We start from the raw sequence: 19146 nt of genomic DNA on the forward strand, positions 1-19146 counted from the left end.
GATAAATGGTTTGAACTTGCATTTCTGGATCTGATGAAGGAGGCAGATTTAAGTTTAACACACAGGAAACTAACTAAAATAACAGTATCTGATTTTCCCACCAGGTGTCTGTCTTTCCTTGTTCACACACCTGATAACTTTCCCAGTGACTTTTTCGCTCTCTCTTTGTTACACACACACACACACACACACACACACACCTTTTGTCATACTCATGACCGTCTCCCTCCCACCCTCAAATGCAGCTCAGAGTTAGTATGTAAAGGCAGCTGAAATTAGTCTGTCAGGATCTTTTAGGTCTCTGTGCTGATCATGGATTTTTCTGTCTACCTCCCAACTTTGCTTTCTCTCCTTTCTCAATGCACAGGTAGGAAACACACACCCGCACGCACACACACACACACACACACACACACACACACACACACACACACACACACAAACACACACACAGTACTAGGACAATTGAAACTGCATTAAAAAGCTATACTTGGGTTCAGTTTTCTGGGCCTAGTTTACATCTCGCCCACACATTATTTTAATTTGGGAGTTTTAACTTAAAATATCATTTCAGCTTAACATTAAAGTTTGAGAGTTTGCAGCTACCTAAAATATATAATACTGTACTGTATAAAAAGGCCTAAAAATGCCAAAAATAAATAATAATAATAATAATAATAGATTGTTGCAGCATTTCATTAAGATGCTTTGTGAATCTGACTTCTAACACTTAAAAAACCTTTACAGCTAGACATTGCTTTGTCCTAAAGTGAGACGATGTAACTTTTGATGAAAAGCAGAGACTTTGGTCACAATTCGCAAGATTTCGCTTTAAAGGCTAAACATGTTGGAAACCACTGATTTATTGATGCATTTCTCTAGGATACAGGTTGATTAGAAATATGTAATTATAAGGAAAATAAAGGACAGAAATTAAAGCTGGTGTATTTACAGTGGATGGTCTCAGGTTTGGCTTTTCTGTGCTGCTCAGTTTGGCACAGGTGTATGAGCCAGGTGGAGTTAAGCCAACCTTCACCTGTGCATTGTTCTCAGTTGGTGAGAACTGTTGTCCCCTTTCAGAGAATGGCATTGTGGGAGGCAGCGGGGTTAATCTGGGTTCCTATATTAGCTAAATGGCTCTCTATAGCACCTTTCATTCCCACCGCGGAGTCAGACACTGGAGCTTCATTCACATCAGCAACACAATACACAACCACAGCACAAGACTAAATGACTTCAGCACTTGTTGGATGGACACATTTAATGCAGCGGTGCAGTTGGATAAAGGTTTTCTGAGCCAGCGATCTAATCAGTATAATCACAACCACTTCTGCACAACTCGCTTGTCTGAAAGATTAAAAATCAGTCCGCATCTCTTTATCTACAACTCACTGTCTTTGGTTTAGATGTTATCATTGACATTAATAAAGGATAATGGCTTTTCTCCATTTATTTTAATATGCCAAGTCAATAATGGTAATTTAGCGTCCACTGTAATCATTGATTTGACAAGCATTCTGATCTAGCAAATACAGTACATGTTCCAAGAAGCAAATATCATACTCATATTTGTTTTTCTCCAATTTCAGCGATAACAACTTTGAATGTATTTAATTTTTTATGATTTCAGTTAAGTAACAGTAAGTGTCAGTAACCCTTTACTTTTCACATAGGACACAACATAGAAGGCATGGTTTGCAGGATTTTTAGTGCAGATTTTGCTTATATTTGGAATTTATATATTTGAATGTATTCCCCACCAAAGCACGTCATTAATAGTGAGTATTTTTGTGTATTTATCCTGTTGTCACTACAGCCGCTTTCTAGCTAGTTAGCAATACATAAGTACTCATTACATTAAAGCAGTCATTGTGGTTTCTTTTTAACCCTACGTGTTCAAGTTCAAAGTCACTGTTATCAGTGTTTGTGCAACCTTCAGTTAAACTGCATTGAGCTCAGGACCTAACAGCTGGTGAGGAGGTCACTGTGTGTGTGTCCTGTAACTGTCATACAGCATTCATTTGCTTTAATTGCTGACCATGTTATCATGTTTTGTTCTTATATGCTATCAGATCATTTATATTTAATTGATGAGCACACAAAAAGGCATCTGAAGGACAGGATTAGTGATGTGAGAATTAATAATTATCTTGGCGTGTGTGTGTGTGAGAGAGACAAAGTGTTTTACCCACTCTGACTTCTCAAAGTTCAGCCACATCAGCAGAACAGTCAGTAAGATTGCTGACTGAGAAAAGAACAACACTGTGCCTAATGGAGTGTGAAAATGAGAAGAATTAATACTCATTTATTAACTTGAGAAAGCCATGGTGTTTGGAACAAGAGAAAAGTGTCCTGAACAACAATATACTGTTTGTCTGTCTAAACTGGAACTGTGCTTTCTCTCTAGCTCAGTGGTGTTACCAGAGCCAGTACTCCTGTGACGACACATGCAGCGGTAAGAGCCAATGGAAAGACTCCCACGTGTTGAAGAGACAAAATTGAAAGAAACCACTTGACATATCCTTTACAAGCTTGTGGTCTGTCAAAGTGTGTGTGTAGGTAAAATCACTGTACACTACCGGCTCAGCACCAAACATCTGACAAAGTTAGCAGCTAGCTGGTGAACATAGTGAAGCATTTAGCAGCTAGAGGGAAAGATATTTGTCTCGGGAGTTGGTGGAGACTTGAGTTGGTGGAGACTTGGTGGAGAGTGAATATTGGACTTACTGTAACATTCACTAGGTGGACAGATACACAACTCTAAATAAATTGTAGTTTTGTCTGCTGGATGTGTTAATATAGGCAACTGTTAACTCAAACATTCGCCCCAGCAATTTAATTACTGAGAATATAATTCACAAGAAAGATTTTTGTTTAAAGAATGGTCAAATCAAAGCAGTCAAGGGCCAGATATCCTGACTTTTAGTCCGTTGTACAAGTGAAGCTCCAAAAATCTGGAAACTGCAATACCCATAATGCATCTTGGTTGCGTCTTTCCTAGATCCCCCTGTATCCTAAATGCTAGCTTCTTTCAAACACCACCCCTCTAGTTTTGTGATGCACAAAAAGTCTCAAGCCCAAGCAGAGCTAACCCAGGTGACTTCCTCATCACTTTTTAGCAGCTTCTAAATTGATAATTTAATATTTTCTTTATAATTTTACATAGTTTTTCCAATTCCAATGCACCAAAACAAGCTGAGAACAACTGAAAGCCGACTACAGTCCTATGTTCATTTTTAGTGGGATTAGCAGTAGCTATCTTTTCACAATAGAGTGGTTGAACTGATGAATATTATTCTGTTTTATGGAGCTTTAAAGGTACTATGTGTAAGAACAACATTATTTGTGCAGCTCTCTGACTGCAGTAGCATGGGGCAAAAGATCACTGTCAATCAGTGACGCCTCAACTTTGATGTTGTTGGTGTTGTTTAGATCCTATCCGCTGGGCAGCTCAGTTTCCCAGCTGTGGAGGATTACGCCAATCACCAATTAACATCGTCACCAGCAAAGTGCACGTCAACAGCGCCCTGCCACCCTTCGAATTCATCGGTTACACCAACACAATCAACATTACAGTGAAAAATAAAGGACACTCTGGTAATTAAGAACCCACTTTATTATTTGCTTCCCCTCCAGACCATTCCACCACTACCAGATGTTGAACACCTCTGGTTTGTTAATATACTCTAAGTTTGACATTTGTCTTCTCTTCCCTGTAGCTCACTTTACTCTGCCGCAGTCAGTGCGACTGACTGGAGGAGCTCTGCCCGGTCAATACAGAGCCGCCCAGTTTCACTTCCACTGGGGAGGCGATGGGAGACCGGGATCTGAGCACACCATTGACGGAGAGAGGTTCCCCATGGAGGTACATCACTCAGGAACCAATATATAATTTGTTGCTACGGAAGTGCTGTGCATCTTTTAGTCAACACAGGGGTGAATTAGGTTCACCCATGGGACAGTTTTTTTTTTTCAGAAGTGTCCATTGGGGGCCAACATTGGTTTTCAATCTTTTGTTTGTATATTTCTTTAAATCACATAAGTAGGAATAACAGAGTTACAGTAGCCGGGGTTTGCATGCCTCTCTTATGTGGAGGCAGTATATATGGTCATAATTTATGTGATTTAAATGAGCATAGCAATTATATTAATATCTACAGTATCAGCCAGACCCGCCAATCAAGAGAGGAAATTGCAACTACCCTTTATTAATTTATTTACCCACAAATCTACAATCAGAGGGCAATAAACATTTTAACAAAGGTTTGTGTTACACAGTGCACAGTAGTATGAAATGCTCTCCACTATACTGTAACTCATTTTGCTGTGTTTTGGGTTTCCAGCTGCATATAGTCCACATCAAGGAGCCTTACGGCTGTCTGGCAGAGGCAGAACATGATATGGCGGGTATAGCTCTGCTTGCCTTCCTGTTTGAGGTAATTCATTAAGAGTTATTCATCTTCATATACACTTTTTTTCAAAAAGACTTGTTAGGCTTGTGCCTTAATGTTGATGGTGTCTTCCTCACAGGAAGCAGCAGATGATCATCCTTATTTGGACACAGTAATAGCTGCTTTGGGCCGAGTACAAAACAATGGTATGAGTTTGATTACTTAACTAACTCTTTTTATACTTTACCCTAACTTTTGTTCCATACACTTCTCCTTTCTTTCGGTGTTAAGGCAGCAGCACAGTGATCCCAAACTTTCGACTTAGTGACATCCTCCCATCAGCGAAGGACCTCCATAGATACTACCGCTATGTGGGCTCCATGACAACTCCAGGATGTGAACAGGCAGTCGCCTGGACACTGTTTCACAGGACCCTGTCCATCAGCAGTCGACAGGTGAGCAACTATAGATTGGACCCTTGGGGTCAACACTGGTAAAAAAAACTAGTCTTACTGTTAGTATTTTCTCAGCAAATTTGTGAACCTTCAAACTGACTTTTGACATAAAATAGAGATACAAAGAAGCCTTTTTGAAGTCTTTGGTGGGAGTGTGGCCTTGACCAACTGCCACTTTGCTCGTTTGAAAGCCATGATGTCTCTCTCTCATGGGTGGGCCAAATTCTCTGGGCGGGCAAAGCAGAGAAAGGGGAGGTAACCTTGCTCCTTAGGAGCTCATGAGGAACAAGATTCCAGATCGGCCCATCTGAGCTTTCATTTTTTCAAAGGCAGAGCAGGATACCCAGGCTGGGGGAACTCATATTAATGTTAAAAAACCTCATAAAGTGAAATTTTCAAGCCATGGGACCTTTTAATAAGTGTCCCTCATAATGACTTTAAGAGCTAGAAGTTCAACATTGGAATTGGAAACTCTGAAGGATCAGTGCCTGGAAAAGTAACCTTTGAGTCACTGAAAGACATATTAATATCCCTTTGCAGTATAAAAATATTACTTTGTATTGCAACTTTTGACTAAAACACATTTCCCTCTCCACTTCAGCTGTATGCAATAGCTCAGCAGTGTCGATTCTGGACGGGAAAGCCCATGACTGACATCTTCAGACCTACGCAGCCTCTGGACGGCAGAGTTGTGTATCAGTCCAAGGCGAGTGGCACTCTGACGAGTGCAGTCCACTTGTGGTACGGTGTTTTCTCAGCTGTGCTCGGGACAACGGGTCTAATACACTGACTCAGCACATAAAAATACCTGATTTAAATGACAAAAGCTACTGTATGTATAAAGGTAACTATGTGTTAGAGTGAAACAACAAACTGTAAATGTTTATGGTTCTTCATTTGACAAAATGTCAACTACATTTGCACATAAACTACGGCCTGCTGTATTCATACCAAATGCTGTGACAGTGAGATAAGTTATTGTGCAAAGTGAAGTCAAGCTCACATCTGGATAGTACGCTCCATAAAAGTTTAAATGAGTACGAATTTTTACAGCAAGCCTTTTTTTGTCAACTTTCCTTGTTTTTTTGTTTGAGTCAATATTCTGTATTTACACAATATGGCTTTAGATTAACTCTAATCTACTATTTTTTAAGCGTGTTTTTACAGTGAGATAGAAGTATGATGGATAATAGAATTAGGGACTTACAATAATAATGATTGTATTTCTTTCTGAGTTACAAGCTGAGGGACTTTCCTTTTTCATGAACTGCTATTTCTTATTTACTTGTCATGCATAATGTTCTCTTGACTGTTGAACATAGAAGATCAGACAATTAAGGCATTTCCTAAATTTACTGTACACTTGTATATTTGTAGGAAAACCAAAATAAGTTCTAAATGGACATTAATACCTTTTATTATCTGCCATAATACCAACTTATACTCTATTCCTGCTTATGATATGACTCTTTAGGGGCTAAATGCATTGATTTGTATATAATCAACATTTATGAAATTAAAACTGGGGAGGAATGTGCTACCAGATTTACTATTAAGAAACAACAAAAGGACAGTACAAAACAGTGAATGTATTTGAACCCTTATTATCAATGAGACTTAAATCATTTTTACAGAAAGTTTCTGTATAAACACCCTTAAACACCTTGCCTTGCCTTTTGTTTTAGTACATTGTGTGGAGCTCATCAACAGGTGAGTTGTATGACTAGATTGCTATTATATATGTGACCATTAAATTAGAACACCACACCTATTTTGTCTTAGCAGTATCTTTGGGCAGACAGGAAATGTTAACCCATTTTCATGACATGTCTGTTTTTGTCTCTGCTGTACAAATACAATTAAATTAAACAGCACCATCTTGAGTCTGTGTGGGTGTAGACAGGAAGATAAACTACCTCAGATGCCTGTGTGGTTCAAATCAGTCCGTTAATAGATCAGCCTGTTAAACACTGTTTGAGTAACATTTATTTATTGTCAAGTCTTTTGTAACACTTGTGATCGATACATGATCAATTGAAACATTGCTTGGTTACATACCAACCAACTGACATGTATGTTGTGCTTAAAAAGAAGAGAAAATGTTTTTTTATAGGCAAAATGGTTTTCACATTATAAATGCCTTTGACCTAAATCTGACCTTTAAACTTCTATAATCTAAATTGAAAAAGTAACATGATTCAAGTTTTAAGGTGAAAATAAGTCGAGATCACGGTGTATATTTCTTTTGCCAGTTCTTCAGGTGTTCCACCTGTGCAGCAACACTGCTCCGGGCTGTGCCTCCAGGGGCGCCATACTGCTCCACACTGCTCCCGTAGTCCCATACTGAGGATACGTCACTTTCAAACAGAGGGCTAAAATGACAGAACAGATACAGAGAAGAGAAGGAGAGGGGAAATTGAGAAAAGCATTGATTCCATTACAAAAGGTGTGTGTGTGTGTGTGTGTGTGTGTGTGTGTGTGTGGACAGTCACCTAACAGCACTCAGGTCGTCCACAGTGAGTTGATTGAGGGCGATATTTTTGGATTCAGCTGCAAACACAGCTTTACCAGAAATACCATGGGCCTCTCTAAACGGCATCTGCAACACAGGGTTACACAGCAACACACAAATACATGTAAAACCATTTTGCTATTGTCTTGATTATAGCTATACCACATATAAAGTGTTTTTTCATCCATCTGTTTTTTTGTTGTTTTCACTTTGTGGAATGGTTGGCAGGTCGATACAGCGAAGAAGTAATAAATGCTAAATTAATGAACAAAAAGAAATGCCATAATTGATAGGTATGTACCAGACTGCGTTACTGGAAATCCTGATTTATTGTAATGTTGATACAGCCTCTTCAGAATATTCACATTGGATTATTTGGTTAGACAAACACAGACTTATTTTCTGATTAATAAAATTTCTTTTTAATTACTTTTTTTACTTTAACCAGGAAAAGCCTCCTTGAGATTAAAAATCTCCGTTACAAGAGTTTCCTGGCCAAGACAGCAGCAGCACATTAAAAAAAAAAAAAGTTTCAGATATACAACATGTATAAGTTAGAAACAAAATGACTACTCACCCCCTTCCTCACAAGGTAGTATGCCAAGTCAGTAGCCAACATGTCTGGACTGAGGGCCGCTGTCATCACACTCTGCTTAATCTGAAACACAGCAGAAACATCAAAGTCTTTTGATAGGCTTGAAAGTATTTCTTATCTTTTAAAGTTTGTTATAAATTGGCCATGCTGCTTTGCACAGGAGAAACACAACAAACTTAAAATATGTTTAATAGCAAGATCAGAAAATATTCTGTGCAGTGCTGTGAAATTGGTGTATCTGGGAAACCTGCACATATTGGACAATTTGTCCAATATGTGCGTGTAGGATTTCTAAATTGTGTGCTTCCATGAAAATTGAACAAGAGACAGTTACAAATGTTGTACGGTTTCTTTTGGTGAAGCAAAAAAAAAAAAAAAAAAAAAAGAGATCAAGGTTTTACACAAAATAAAGACAAGCTGTCACTCACAACCTTTTTAAAGTTCAAAATGTTGATCCACGGCCACACTGTACCCATGATATCAAGCAGTAGATCAAAATAATTAACACCGACTTAAATCTCTGACCTCGAGAGTCGACATGACTCCAGTTGCCACCTGCAGCACAGCGTGAACAGTATCATAGCAGTCAAACATTGCCTCCTTATCCTCCTGAAGAAGGAAGACAAAAGACAGTATGACAAACAACTTATAGAGGAAATATCCAGAAAAAGACCTCCAAATGAAGTCAAAGCACACAAAGACACACGTCCTTACCTGCAGGTCTTTGTTGTAGGTGCTGGGCAGGCCCTTCAGAGTCATCATGAAACCTACACACTGAAATACACAATGTCAAAACTTGAGTTTGACAAGAAAACTGCAAGGAGTCATACAAAGTAAGAAAAAAAAAAAAAAAAGCACTGAAGTGTGCCAAAGCACAGCAAGTCTGAATGTGCTGCTCTGAATAGTAACACCTGACTTTAGCACTGTGGGTTGCCAGGTTTAAATCTGCCAGAAAAAAAGAACTAGTGGTGGCTTTATGGAACATGAAGGCGCTGGTTTTCTAGAAGAAAACTTCTAGCCGACGGAGGAAGGAGTGAAAAGTCTGCAGTAAAGGCAATCCTCTTCTAATCAGTAAAAAGAAAACTTTGAAGCAAATAAGGAACACTGTTGCAACATGACACAACAGAGTTTATGGGAAATGTGGTCTTCACTTGCACTTATTGCAGTGCTATTATTTGTTGCTGCAATTATACAAAGATTTCCCCATTTTATTTTACAAAGACATAATAAAGAGCCATTTCAGCATCATTAGTTTTTCCCACATTATGTAGTGAGTGTTCTCAAAACACAACATTAACTGGCAAAGTGGGCCCTTCATAGAAAAGATAAAAAGATGATTTAAGAAAAGTGTTTCTTTAGTCGGAGGTCTTACTCTGCCAAAGACACGACCTGCTTTACTCCTGATCAGCTCCAGACTGTCAGCATTCTTCTTCTGGGGCATCAGACTGCTGCCGGTGCTACACACACACACACACACACACACACACACACACACACACACACACACACACACACACACACACACACACACACACACACACACACACACACACACACACACACACACACACACACACACACACACACACACACACACACACACACACACACACACACACACACACACACACACACACACACACACACACACACACACACACACACACACACACACACACACACACACACACACACACACACAATAACTAACTAATATGCCTGGGCTTACAGTCACCAGTTTTAAGATCTAAAATTAACTTCACAAAGCCAGACTGACAGCTGAGGTAGACAACTTCAGTGGCAGTAATATATTAATGTTTCAATTCCCTTTGACACAACATACAGTATGTAACATGCGGTTTTGACAGCAGCCCTTAGACTCGTGGGAGCTGTAGTTGTTGAATGCTAACCATTTATTTTTGTTAAAATGGCCGGATGTACAATTTTTATCAACAAGTACAGTATCCGATGTTTGATAAACATCACTTACTTGAATGAACCCAAACATTTTGAAATATAAATTTACTATATATGCACACATGGAGCTTTGTACAAACACCACTAAACAATGATTTAATCTTAAATTGTGCAGTCTTAAGAGCCTGTGCAAACTGTAATTTCTGATCACAAAAAACTAGGGCTGTCAATCGATTAAAAAAAATTAACTAATTAATTGCACAATTTGCTGTAATTAATCGCGATTAATCGCTTTTTTAAATTGAGACTGAAGCTTATAATAATGGATATTTAAATGCTAAATCACTTAACTTTGCAAATATGAAGAAAAAACCAAACAAGGAAAGGTTCTGCTAAGTTCAGTATGTTTAATATCTTTCAGAACAACAGCAGCAACAATTTGGCTTATTTAGTCCTGCTGAAGGCTGCTGGAAACGGCTAGAAACTGTCTGACTTGAGAGCAGATTTTTGTCACCGTCCCCGGCTGCTGTCGCCTGCTCTCGTCTACTTTACAGGCGAGGCGCAGTTCATCTCCAACGAGCCGAGAGTTCAGTTCATCTCCAACGAGCCGAGAGTTCAGTCGCCGGCAGGGCAGTCGGGACTCACCCGGAAATGGCGAGCGGAGTGAGGGGACTAGTCTCAAAATCTGACGAAAATCTTCTAAACTGACCTTTGTTGAGCTGAAATGAAGACAGATTCAGCAACTGCACGGCCTATTTCTCGCTTAAAATGTTTTCAGAAACATGTTTCAGTGAACTATTTTAGTACAATATGAGATCGTATTCTGAACGGCCGCCATGACTGTCTGGCTTTGGATTTCCGGAGAAAACAAACCCATGTGACGCGTTCGTCCAATCAGCTGCCGGTTTTCATTACTCGGGCAACAATACAGAGTAGCGCCGCCTGCTGTTATGTAGACGTATTACGTTTCTCAGCCGCCACATGAAGTAAACAAACACAGCTGCGTTAATTTCGTTAATTTTTTTTAACCAGTTAAATATGAAAAAATTAACGCAAAAATTAACGCGTTAATTTTCACAGCCCTACAAAAAACATAAAACACAAACTGACCTGTAGGCGTCAGAAAGTGTGATGAAAGAGAACTCTTTTGTGCTGTACAGCATCAGGTCCTCGGCCATCTTACTGAGATGGGTCAAACACAACGAAGCCCAGAACAAGAACTCCGCTAAAGAAACACACATACAAACATAAAAGAAATAATTAAAGAACACAGAAAAATGCTTTTCATTTGATTGTATGACAGCTGACTGACATGTATGGTTTGCGTACCAACAAAGTCCCTTTGGCCCGTGGCATCCATGCTGTTAAGACTGATGCCATCAAATTCCAAATCTACAGATCCAGATGTAGAGAAATTGGTGTTTCAGTTTTAAAAAATATGTTTTTAGAAATAAACAACACTGTATTAATTTGGTAATTTTTTTAGCCTGACCTTTCCGCAGCTGCTCTCTGTCGATGTCAAATGGTGTTCCAGCGATGGCACCACTGAAAACGACAAGAATCATTCTTATTAACTGGTCACGCCTGTGGGGGGATCTGCGCCAGACCTTGAGTGTGTGTTCACAGCGTACCTGCCGAGAGGTAAAACACTAACTCTTTTCTTGATTTCCTGAAGCCGGTCCACATCTCTGCTCAGAGCAACAGCATGGCTGAGGGTTGGTTTCAACCAGCGAGCAGGGAAAGAGAAAAACAAGACTGACATGAACAACACATTATCTAATATAAAAAAAATGTGGGACACATGCACTGTAGGTTTCCCTTCATAAAAAGGTCACCTTAGAATCCAATGGCTCCATCTGATTGGCTGAGCTCTCTGCATGTGGGTGTAACCAGGAAACAGGACGTCAATTTCTCTGAGTTCAGAAAGAGGTGAGAGAAGGACCTTTAGAAAAAGAAAAAAAAAAAAAATCACAGTAACAAGTGTGTGTTTTTGTGTACCAGTGTGCATCTGTCTTACGCTGCTGCCCGCTCCACCATGGTAGACATCAGCTGTAGGGCATTGCCCGTCAGGGTCGCGATGGCATCTCGCAGCCACAGCCTCATGTCAGTCACGACCTGGTCGACACAAACGCACACGGCACAGTCTCGTAATACTTTAACAGCTAGTCTTTAAATAGCAATTCAGTCACTACAGTTTAATATTGTAAAGACAAACCTGGTCGTTTCTACTCCTGCCAGTGTGCAGCTTCCCTGCAGGTGTACCAATCAGCTCCTGAAAAACAAGGCAGTAAAAGGACTACAGCACGGCTTATCACATCCATCACCCAACAGTAACAATATATTTATAGCCCAAAACTAAAGGGATGAAAATACTAAAATGACCCATGATTTCCTGGTCCACTGTTTCCCAAATGCTCCATGTGATGTCTTAAAAGACAAAGCTGGCATTGTATTGTTGTAGTTTTTCCATTATTAGCAATGTCGACAAATCACATAAAAAAGCAAAAGCAACTATGTTAGTCCATCTCTCAAAATACATAGTTGTTGTTTTTTTAAAGTAATTTCTTTAACGTAACTCAAACAGGAGTGAATAGTGCATATGTATGGGACTATTTTTAGCAGTCAAATAACACACATTTGGTGCTTTAATGAGCGTTTATGGCAGCAAGATGGTGTATATGTTATTAGTTAATAATAGTGTGTTTTTAATAGTTTTTGGACAAGGTCATGTCTATGCCACAGAGAAATAAGCTATATCAGGCTTTGGCTACACAGACAATACTCGTTAGTAGGATCAGTTCATTGATGGCTTCGGCCTTTTCCATGGGATTTGTTTGTTGAATAACAAAAATATAGAATATCACCAGACTTATTTGTAACCATGAATAAAGTTGAGTGAATGAATGCAATATATTATTATGTTAAATACAATGTAACTCACTTCTGCTAAGTAAAAAAAGTAACATTAAAAAGGTGCCATGAAATGCTGCTTTTTGGATACTTTATATAGGCCTTAGTGGTCCCCTAATACTATATACTGTAATAAGTCTTTTTTTACCCGAAATTCAGCCTTGGTGCAGAATTACAGCCACTAGAGCCAGTCCCATAATGAGCTTTCCTTAGTATGTGCCATTTCGGTGTCTGTAGCTTTAAATGCTACTGAGGAGGAGAGAGGGGGGGCAATGTGGAGGGTGGGGGTGTGGCCTTGACCAACTGCCACTTTGCTTATTTGAAAGCCATGATGTCTCTCTTTCTCATGGGTGGGCCAAATTCTCTGGGCGGGCAAAGCAGAGAAAGGGGAGGTAACCTTGCTCCTTATGACCTCATAAGGAGAAGATTCCAGATCAGCCCATCTGAGCTTTCATTTTCTCAAAGGCAGAGCAGGATACCCAGGGCTCGGTTTACACCATCGCCATTTCTAGCCACTGGGGGACCATAGGCAGGCTGGGGGAACTCATATTAATGTTAAAAAACCCGATATAGTGAAATTTTCATGCCATGGGACCTTTAAGAACAGTAAAGACAAACAAGCTCTACCTCACCTTTAGCCTGCGCTCATTGGCAGTGTGAATGTCTTCATCTCCAGGTTTAATCACAAAAACATCTTTGGACCACTCTTCAGAAATCTGGAGGATAAAAAAGGACTGTATCACCAAGTAGGCTAAATACACATACACACACACACAATGAAATAGTTCTGCTTTGCCAGCTACTTTTAAATAGTATATAAAATTTCATTATAGTTTAAAGGGATACTTCACAGATTTAGGATTAAGCTTTGTATCAGTAGAAACACAGTGGTATTTTCGAATGACCGTGTTTCCCTCCCTCATGTCCCCCTGAGACGAGATCTCTATATTGTGGGTCTGGAAAAAAAATCTTCCGATGACGGAAAACAACGATTTTTGCATCATGAGAAGATTTTTTGCCCAGTGGCAATGGACTACAGACAGTAGTAGGAGCTACTTCCGCATTTTTTCTACTTCCGCATTTTTTCAACCTGTCGTCTTTACCCGAAGCTTGTTGAAGAAAAACGAGTGTCAGCCATCTTGAAGCTTCGATAACAGGCTTCTTCTTTTCAGCAGAAAACTTTTACAACAATTATGTGCATTCAAACTTCTACACACGTGTACCACCGGGATACATTGGTACAGATTGGAGAATATGCAGGACATTTTATTACAGACGGAATACTCGACACAGTACGCGAGCTTCGCCTGCTACGGAGACCAGCACCTCAGCCTGCGGTGCCGCCTGATGCTGCTAGCCGGGTAAAGGGACCTCGACAGACAGGAGTTCGAGGCGAGCTAGGTGGAAAGCTAACGCTAGCCGGCCACCTGTTCCATCAATCCTGCTTGCAAGTGTCCACTCATTAGACAACAAACTGGACTACATCCAACTTCAACGAAACTCCCAACGCAAGTTCAGAGACTGCTGTGTTTTTATTGTTGTGGAAACATGGCTGAACAACAGTGTACCGGACTATCCAGCTACCAGGCCTGCTGCTCTGTCGCCATGTAAGACTAGTGGCGGTGGGCTGTGTTAACACGGACTGGTGCTTGAATCCAACTAACTGCTAACTGCTGGTGGAGTTTGTGACTGTTAAATGCCGACCATTCTACATTCCACGCAAATTTACGGCTGTGTTTATACTCAGTGTTTACAGCCCACCAAGCGCTAATGCTAGTATGCGTTAGCTGAACTTTACGGAGCATATAATGTGTGTGCACTAAATGTAGCCTGTTTCGTATGTCGTTTTTATATAATGTTTTTATATATTTTAAATGTGTAACACCACTTGAGCCACGGTGAAACATTGTTTTGTGTATATGGTTGAAATGATAACAAAACACACTTGAGATGAGTTGATCTCTGTCTGTAAACAGTAGGCGTGACTTGGGAGTGGACTCTAAAGCAGCGAAAGCAAGTGCATTCTGGGATTTGGTGTTTTTCATCCACATGCCCAAAAACACATTTCCTGTCTTTTCTCGGCCAAGAAGCCACCCTTTTCTAAAAACAAATTCACATTTCTACTACATAAGTGACCCAATTTAAAGATATATTTATCTTTCCAACGGTGAAATATCCCTTTAAATTCGTATCATATGGAGCAACTGAATTCTAGCCAGTACGAGCAGACGTTTTTACATCAAATTATCAACATCCTCTGTGTTTCTGTATTGGTTGCCTAATATAATTTGCATTGCCAAAGCAAAACATCATGGTAGGGCACCCTGAAAGCTGTGTGAGTGAAAGACTTGCTGAAGCTGTCTGGCAGCTGACATCTGTCACATGATGATAGTATTGTTCACCACAAACTCAGCATAATACAGAGAGGAATTCTGCGCCTTGGCACATTTTCAGCTGTCATCTATTAACCTACATCTACACTAAAGGGCAAATAGTGATACAAATACCCACAAAGCAGCAGGAGTGTTTTTCCTTGCATGTTAGTGTGAGAAAACTGTGGTCAGAAAGTTAATAATCATACAGCAGTCGTTTGCAGAAACATGTACGCTTGGACTTTTGATGTGGTGTCTATTTACCATGAGTGCAGCTCTGTGTGTGTGTGTGTGTGTGTGTGTGTGTGTGTGTGTGTGTGTGTGTGTGTTCACCTGATCCAGCCCGTGTAAAATCTGGTTCATCTCATCCGTGGTGACCAGCTTTGCCTTCTCCAGAGCTTTCACGTAAGCCTTGCTCCCCCGTATGTCAGCATCCCACATCCTCTGGTCATAAGCGATGGATGCGTTGAACTTCTCCATGATGGGATCAGTGTCTCCCACGAAACGACCTCCCCAAAGTTTACTTCCCTAATGGGCAGCAGAGACAAAGGGGCAATAATGTGTTTACATTAACGTTAGCTACAACACAATTAGCAGACATAAAACAGTATTGACCGTTAGATTGGTTTACAGTTTTAGAAGTGTGAGCCCCGTTTGACAGCTTTCTTTAGCGTCCAGCTGGGTACTAAAACAACAACAACACATGGAACCCGGTGGTCGGGTTTCCTCAAACTACACGTTAACCTTACCTCCGTGTTAGCCATGTTTGTCGCCGATGGATGTCTATAGTGGGTTTGTCAGAGGTAATGCTTTAGCTGAGTGGATGTTGAATACTGACAAAACACAACACCGAAGCTTCTGGTCGTGAAGCACGAGCGAGGCAATTTATACTAAAGCTGTGTGTATCACTTTAAAAGACGTCACCGAAGACGTTCGACGCTTCACTAAGGAAGGAATAACGGCGGGGAAAAGGAAAACTACCGTCGTGCTCACCGTGCTCACCCCTCAACCAAAGATCTCCTAAGAGAACACAACAAACATAAGCCTCACACTACCAGGGTGTAAGTTGGTTTGTCAACTGCTAAAAAAAACATAAAGAAGAAGAAGACAAGAGGAAGAACCGCTCAAACAGTCGCGGTAAGTTGTGGTAAATAAGTTCAAGCTAAATATACTGCTACTTCTCGTTCTCGAACTGGTTGTTTGATGAAATAACAAATAAGTGCACAAACCTGTTGTTGAACAATCGAAAAAATGCATTGTTCAGCAACAGGTTTGTGAACTTATTTTCTTGCTGGAACACATAGCTAGCTAACTCCTAGCCTGCAGCCGAACTTAGCCCCGCCCACAACATTCGAGGTCGGCAAGTTCGCATATTGACCGATGATTCTGACCATAGACAGTATATAAGAGATTCTGACTAGAATCTGAGTTTGACGATGTCAGGCTACAGTTATAGCTATCTCCCATTTACAGTGCCACAAAACGAAACTGAAACAATCAAACGTTAAGCAAATTCTCATCTCCATAAATCATGCCACATCCTAGTATGGACGGAAAGAGTGATGGCCACCTTACATTTGTTTTATTGTTGTTATGTTGTGAAGTGAATCACAATAAATGTCATATTGCATATGCATACATAACAGTGGCGATTTCTTTAAGACTGCAAGGGAAGCTCAGCTTCCCCTAAAATGTCTAAAATTTAAATGGTCAAATATGTACTATTGTGTTAACATTTTATTGACTAAAATGCGTTAGAATACGTTAATCTCGAAGACGAGTTGGTTCAGAATTGGCTGACTCGATTTCCTTCTCATACATTCCCGTAGCGTCTCAGTGCATTTCCCCGTTGAAGCCTAGCGTCCGTTGACTTCAATGGGGCTGCTTCGAGCAGTTTTTTTCATTGGATAAATGCTGGCCTGGACGCTGGGCTTCTGCGTGATGATTGGAGGGTCTGTCGAAGGACTGTATCTCCTTTTGATTGACAGCGATTTTGTACTATAAAAAGTCGCCGAAGCTGTTCAACTTCAAGCAGAGCTCAGCTCAGTCCCATCGCGGATTTTACAAGTCTAGTTGAAAGACGAACTGCTGCAACCTGTTTCTTGGTATTTGCCTGGCGAAATTGCTAGCCAATTTTCATCATACATTTCATACAATTATAATCCACATTCCTTGTTTCAGTTTAACCTAATTCCCACATTTCCTCCTTCGAGTTTAATATCGTTTTGTTAGATCGTTTGTTCATTCATTCATTCATTCATACAGTAGGCTAGGCTAGTGTTGTAGGGGTGAGCTAGCCAGCTAGCAAACTGCACACGATGGCAGACAATGCTAATATTGTCAACCTGATTTTGGCGAAGCCATTTGAAAGTCTTCCTTATGAGGAGAAACTTAGAATTAAACAGAAGGGCAGATCAACACTTAAGATTGATTTAGTGCAAAAGACAGGGCAAAGTAACAGGTCTGTTCAGCTCTCCTGGTATGACAAAGTTAGCTGGCTGTGCTGTGACAAAGAAAATGTACTGCTGGCCATTCCTCTTGATGAAACCTTCCCATGGATATTATAAATTATTATAATAATTTATATTATTATTTATTATTATTATATAATTAAATTATTGCATTACTATTATTTATATATATATATATATATATATATATATATATATATATATATATTAACATAAATAAATGGACAATTTGTATGATGTAGGCCAAAAATGAGCTTCCCCTCTTTGAATGACCAGCAGCCGCCACTGATGCACAAATAATCCCATGAGTACTGTAAGTCTTTAGAAATTAATTATATTTCTTTGCCTTTTCCTGAAATTAAGATTTGTTTCAGCATTGGTAAAATTCAGCTGGAAACATCACATTAAAAAATGACTGAAATGAATGGACCAATGGACAAAGTTGTCAAGGTACAGATTTTCTCCTGTGTCTACTGATTTGTGGTTTGACAATTTAATTCTGTAATACATTTCTAAGGATTGGCTCCAGCACCCAGAAACACCCTGGTAAAACAGGTATTGCAGATGGATTTAAGAGTCTTTTTTTTTTTTTTTTTTTTTTGAATAAATTCTTTTACTGTATTTAAATGAAATGAGACTTACTTGTGTTTTTATTCCCAAGAAGAGGAGCCACATGCAACCCATTCTTTCGAGTGGTGTTGGGGTGACAAGAAACCTACAACTTGGGCCTGCAATAAAGCAGGAACTATTGAGGACGTACTGAAGAGAAGTCAAAAGTTTAAAGACATTGCAGGAAAGAACCAAAACTAAGAGCTTGTTATTATAAAAGATGGGAAACTTAGAAGTTCACACTTTCCATGCAGCTTAATTAAAAATGAAACACTGACTGTCAAGTATGTCAAAGCTGTAGACAAGCCAGAGCAACTGGTTAGTGGCTCTCATCATCACCAAAGAAAGGGCCCATCTGACGAGCTTGTGGTGTTTAATTTACAGACACAGTGAGGTAAAAATGTGGCGAATATCATCACCCAGTACTACAAACAACCCCCTTTTTAAATGTTGTGAAATTACTGTTTATGCATACAAAGGCGAAAAAGTAAGGCACGCTCTGAAAAGAGATGATCGTTTCCTGAATACCGTATTCAAAAAGAACTGTGCGCTTTCTCAGAAAGTCACTGAAAAAGTCACTGAAATGTCCAGTCTTGTTGATGATCTTGATGGTAAAACCTTTCAGATCATACTGTTAAATAAGTCTGATCCACCATTAAGTCAGCCTGACAGTCTTGATGATGCTTCCATGATGCAAAATGAATCTCAGAGGTCTGACTCTGATGTAAACCAAGGTCCTCCACAGCAGTCAACCACAACTAAGTCCTTGAATGACAGCAAGACGTGAAAAAAGATGAAAGTAACAGACCGGCTCTAATGTACGAGTCTTGTTTTTACTTTGGCTCGTCTGGCTCTCCTGTCTTTAATGAGCACTGTAATGTTGTTGCAATGCATTCAGGTGGATATGCCTACCG

At 39.9% G+C, this 19146-nt stretch overlaps 2 protein-coding genes and 1 long non-coding RNA gene across 4 annotated transcripts; 2 read left to right on the top strand and 1 right to left on the bottom strand.

Moving 5' to 3' along the window:
- Positions 1–2271: 2271 nt before the first annotated feature.
- ca4c (carbonic anhydrase IV c) lies at positions 2272–5636 on the top strand. The gene is made up of 8 exons (XM_028595963.1): positions 2272–2278; positions 2408–2481; positions 3456–3597; positions 3720–3865; positions 4344–4436; positions 4531–4597; positions 4683–4846; positions 5448–5636. Exons 1-8 carry the CDS (start codon positions 2272–2274, stop codon positions 5634–5636), a joined length of 882 nt encoding a protein of 293 aa, XP_028451764.1.
- Positions 5637–6814: 1178 nt separating this feature from the next.
- On the bottom strand, positions 6815–16460 carry asl (argininosuccinate lyase). Its single transcript, XM_028595310.1, has 16 exons — positions 15902–16460; positions 15486–15680; positions 13413–13496; positions 12086–12142; positions 11888–11985; positions 11706–11783; positions 11502–11579; positions 11363–11415; positions 11200–11262; positions 10981–11095; positions 9326–9410; positions 8668–8727; positions 8479–8562; positions 7936–8016; positions 7339–7445; positions 6815–7218 (listed from the first exon to the last, which is right to left on the bottom strand). Exons 1-16 carry the CDS (start codon positions 15914–15916, stop codon positions 7074–7076), a joined length of 1398 nt encoding a protein of 465 aa, XP_028451111.1. The 5' UTR covers positions 15917–16460; the 3' UTR covers positions 6815–7073.
- LOC114566660 (uncharacterized) lies at positions 15818–18412 on the top strand. 2 transcript variants are annotated; one of them, XR_003694079.1, is made up of 3 exons: positions 15818–16289; positions 17998–18178; positions 18285–18412. It is a non-coding gene; the product is annotated as an uncharacterized LOC114566660 (long non-coding RNA). The 2 variants fall into 2 exon arrangements; XR_003694078.1 differs by having other exon boundaries at positions 15819–16289; positions 17987–18178.
- Positions 18413–19146: the final 734 nt, after the last annotated feature.

This window comes from Perca flavescens, chromosome 13 (genome assembly GCF_004354835.1).
Source record: "Perca flavescens isolate YP-PL-M2 chromosome 13, PFLA_1.0, whole genome shotgun sequence".
Taxonomy (NCBI): domain Eukaryota; kingdom Metazoa; phylum Chordata; class Actinopteri; order Perciformes; family Percidae; genus Perca; species Perca flavescens.

Bases quoted from the DNA above. Each gene is read 5' to 3' on its own strand.
- asl (XM_028595310.1), bottom strand. The intron at 11,986-12,085 runs GTTTGTCTTTAC...TGTGTCGACCAG, and splicing joins GCAGGAGTAGAAACGACCAG to GTCGTGACTGACATGAGGCT. The intron at 7,219-7,338 runs GTGACTGTCCAC...CTGTCATTTTAG, and splicing joins GACGACCTGAGTGCTGTTAG to CCCTCTGTTTGAAAGTGACG.
- ca4c (XM_028595963.1), top strand. The intron at 3,598-3,719 runs GTAATTAAGAAC...TCTTCCCTGTAG, and splicing joins GAAAAATAAAGGACACTCTG to CTCACTTTACTCTGCCGCAG. The intron at 3,866-4,343 runs GTACATCACTCA...TTGGGTTTCCAG, and splicing joins GAGAGAGGTTCCCCATGGAG to CTGCATATAGTCCACATCAA.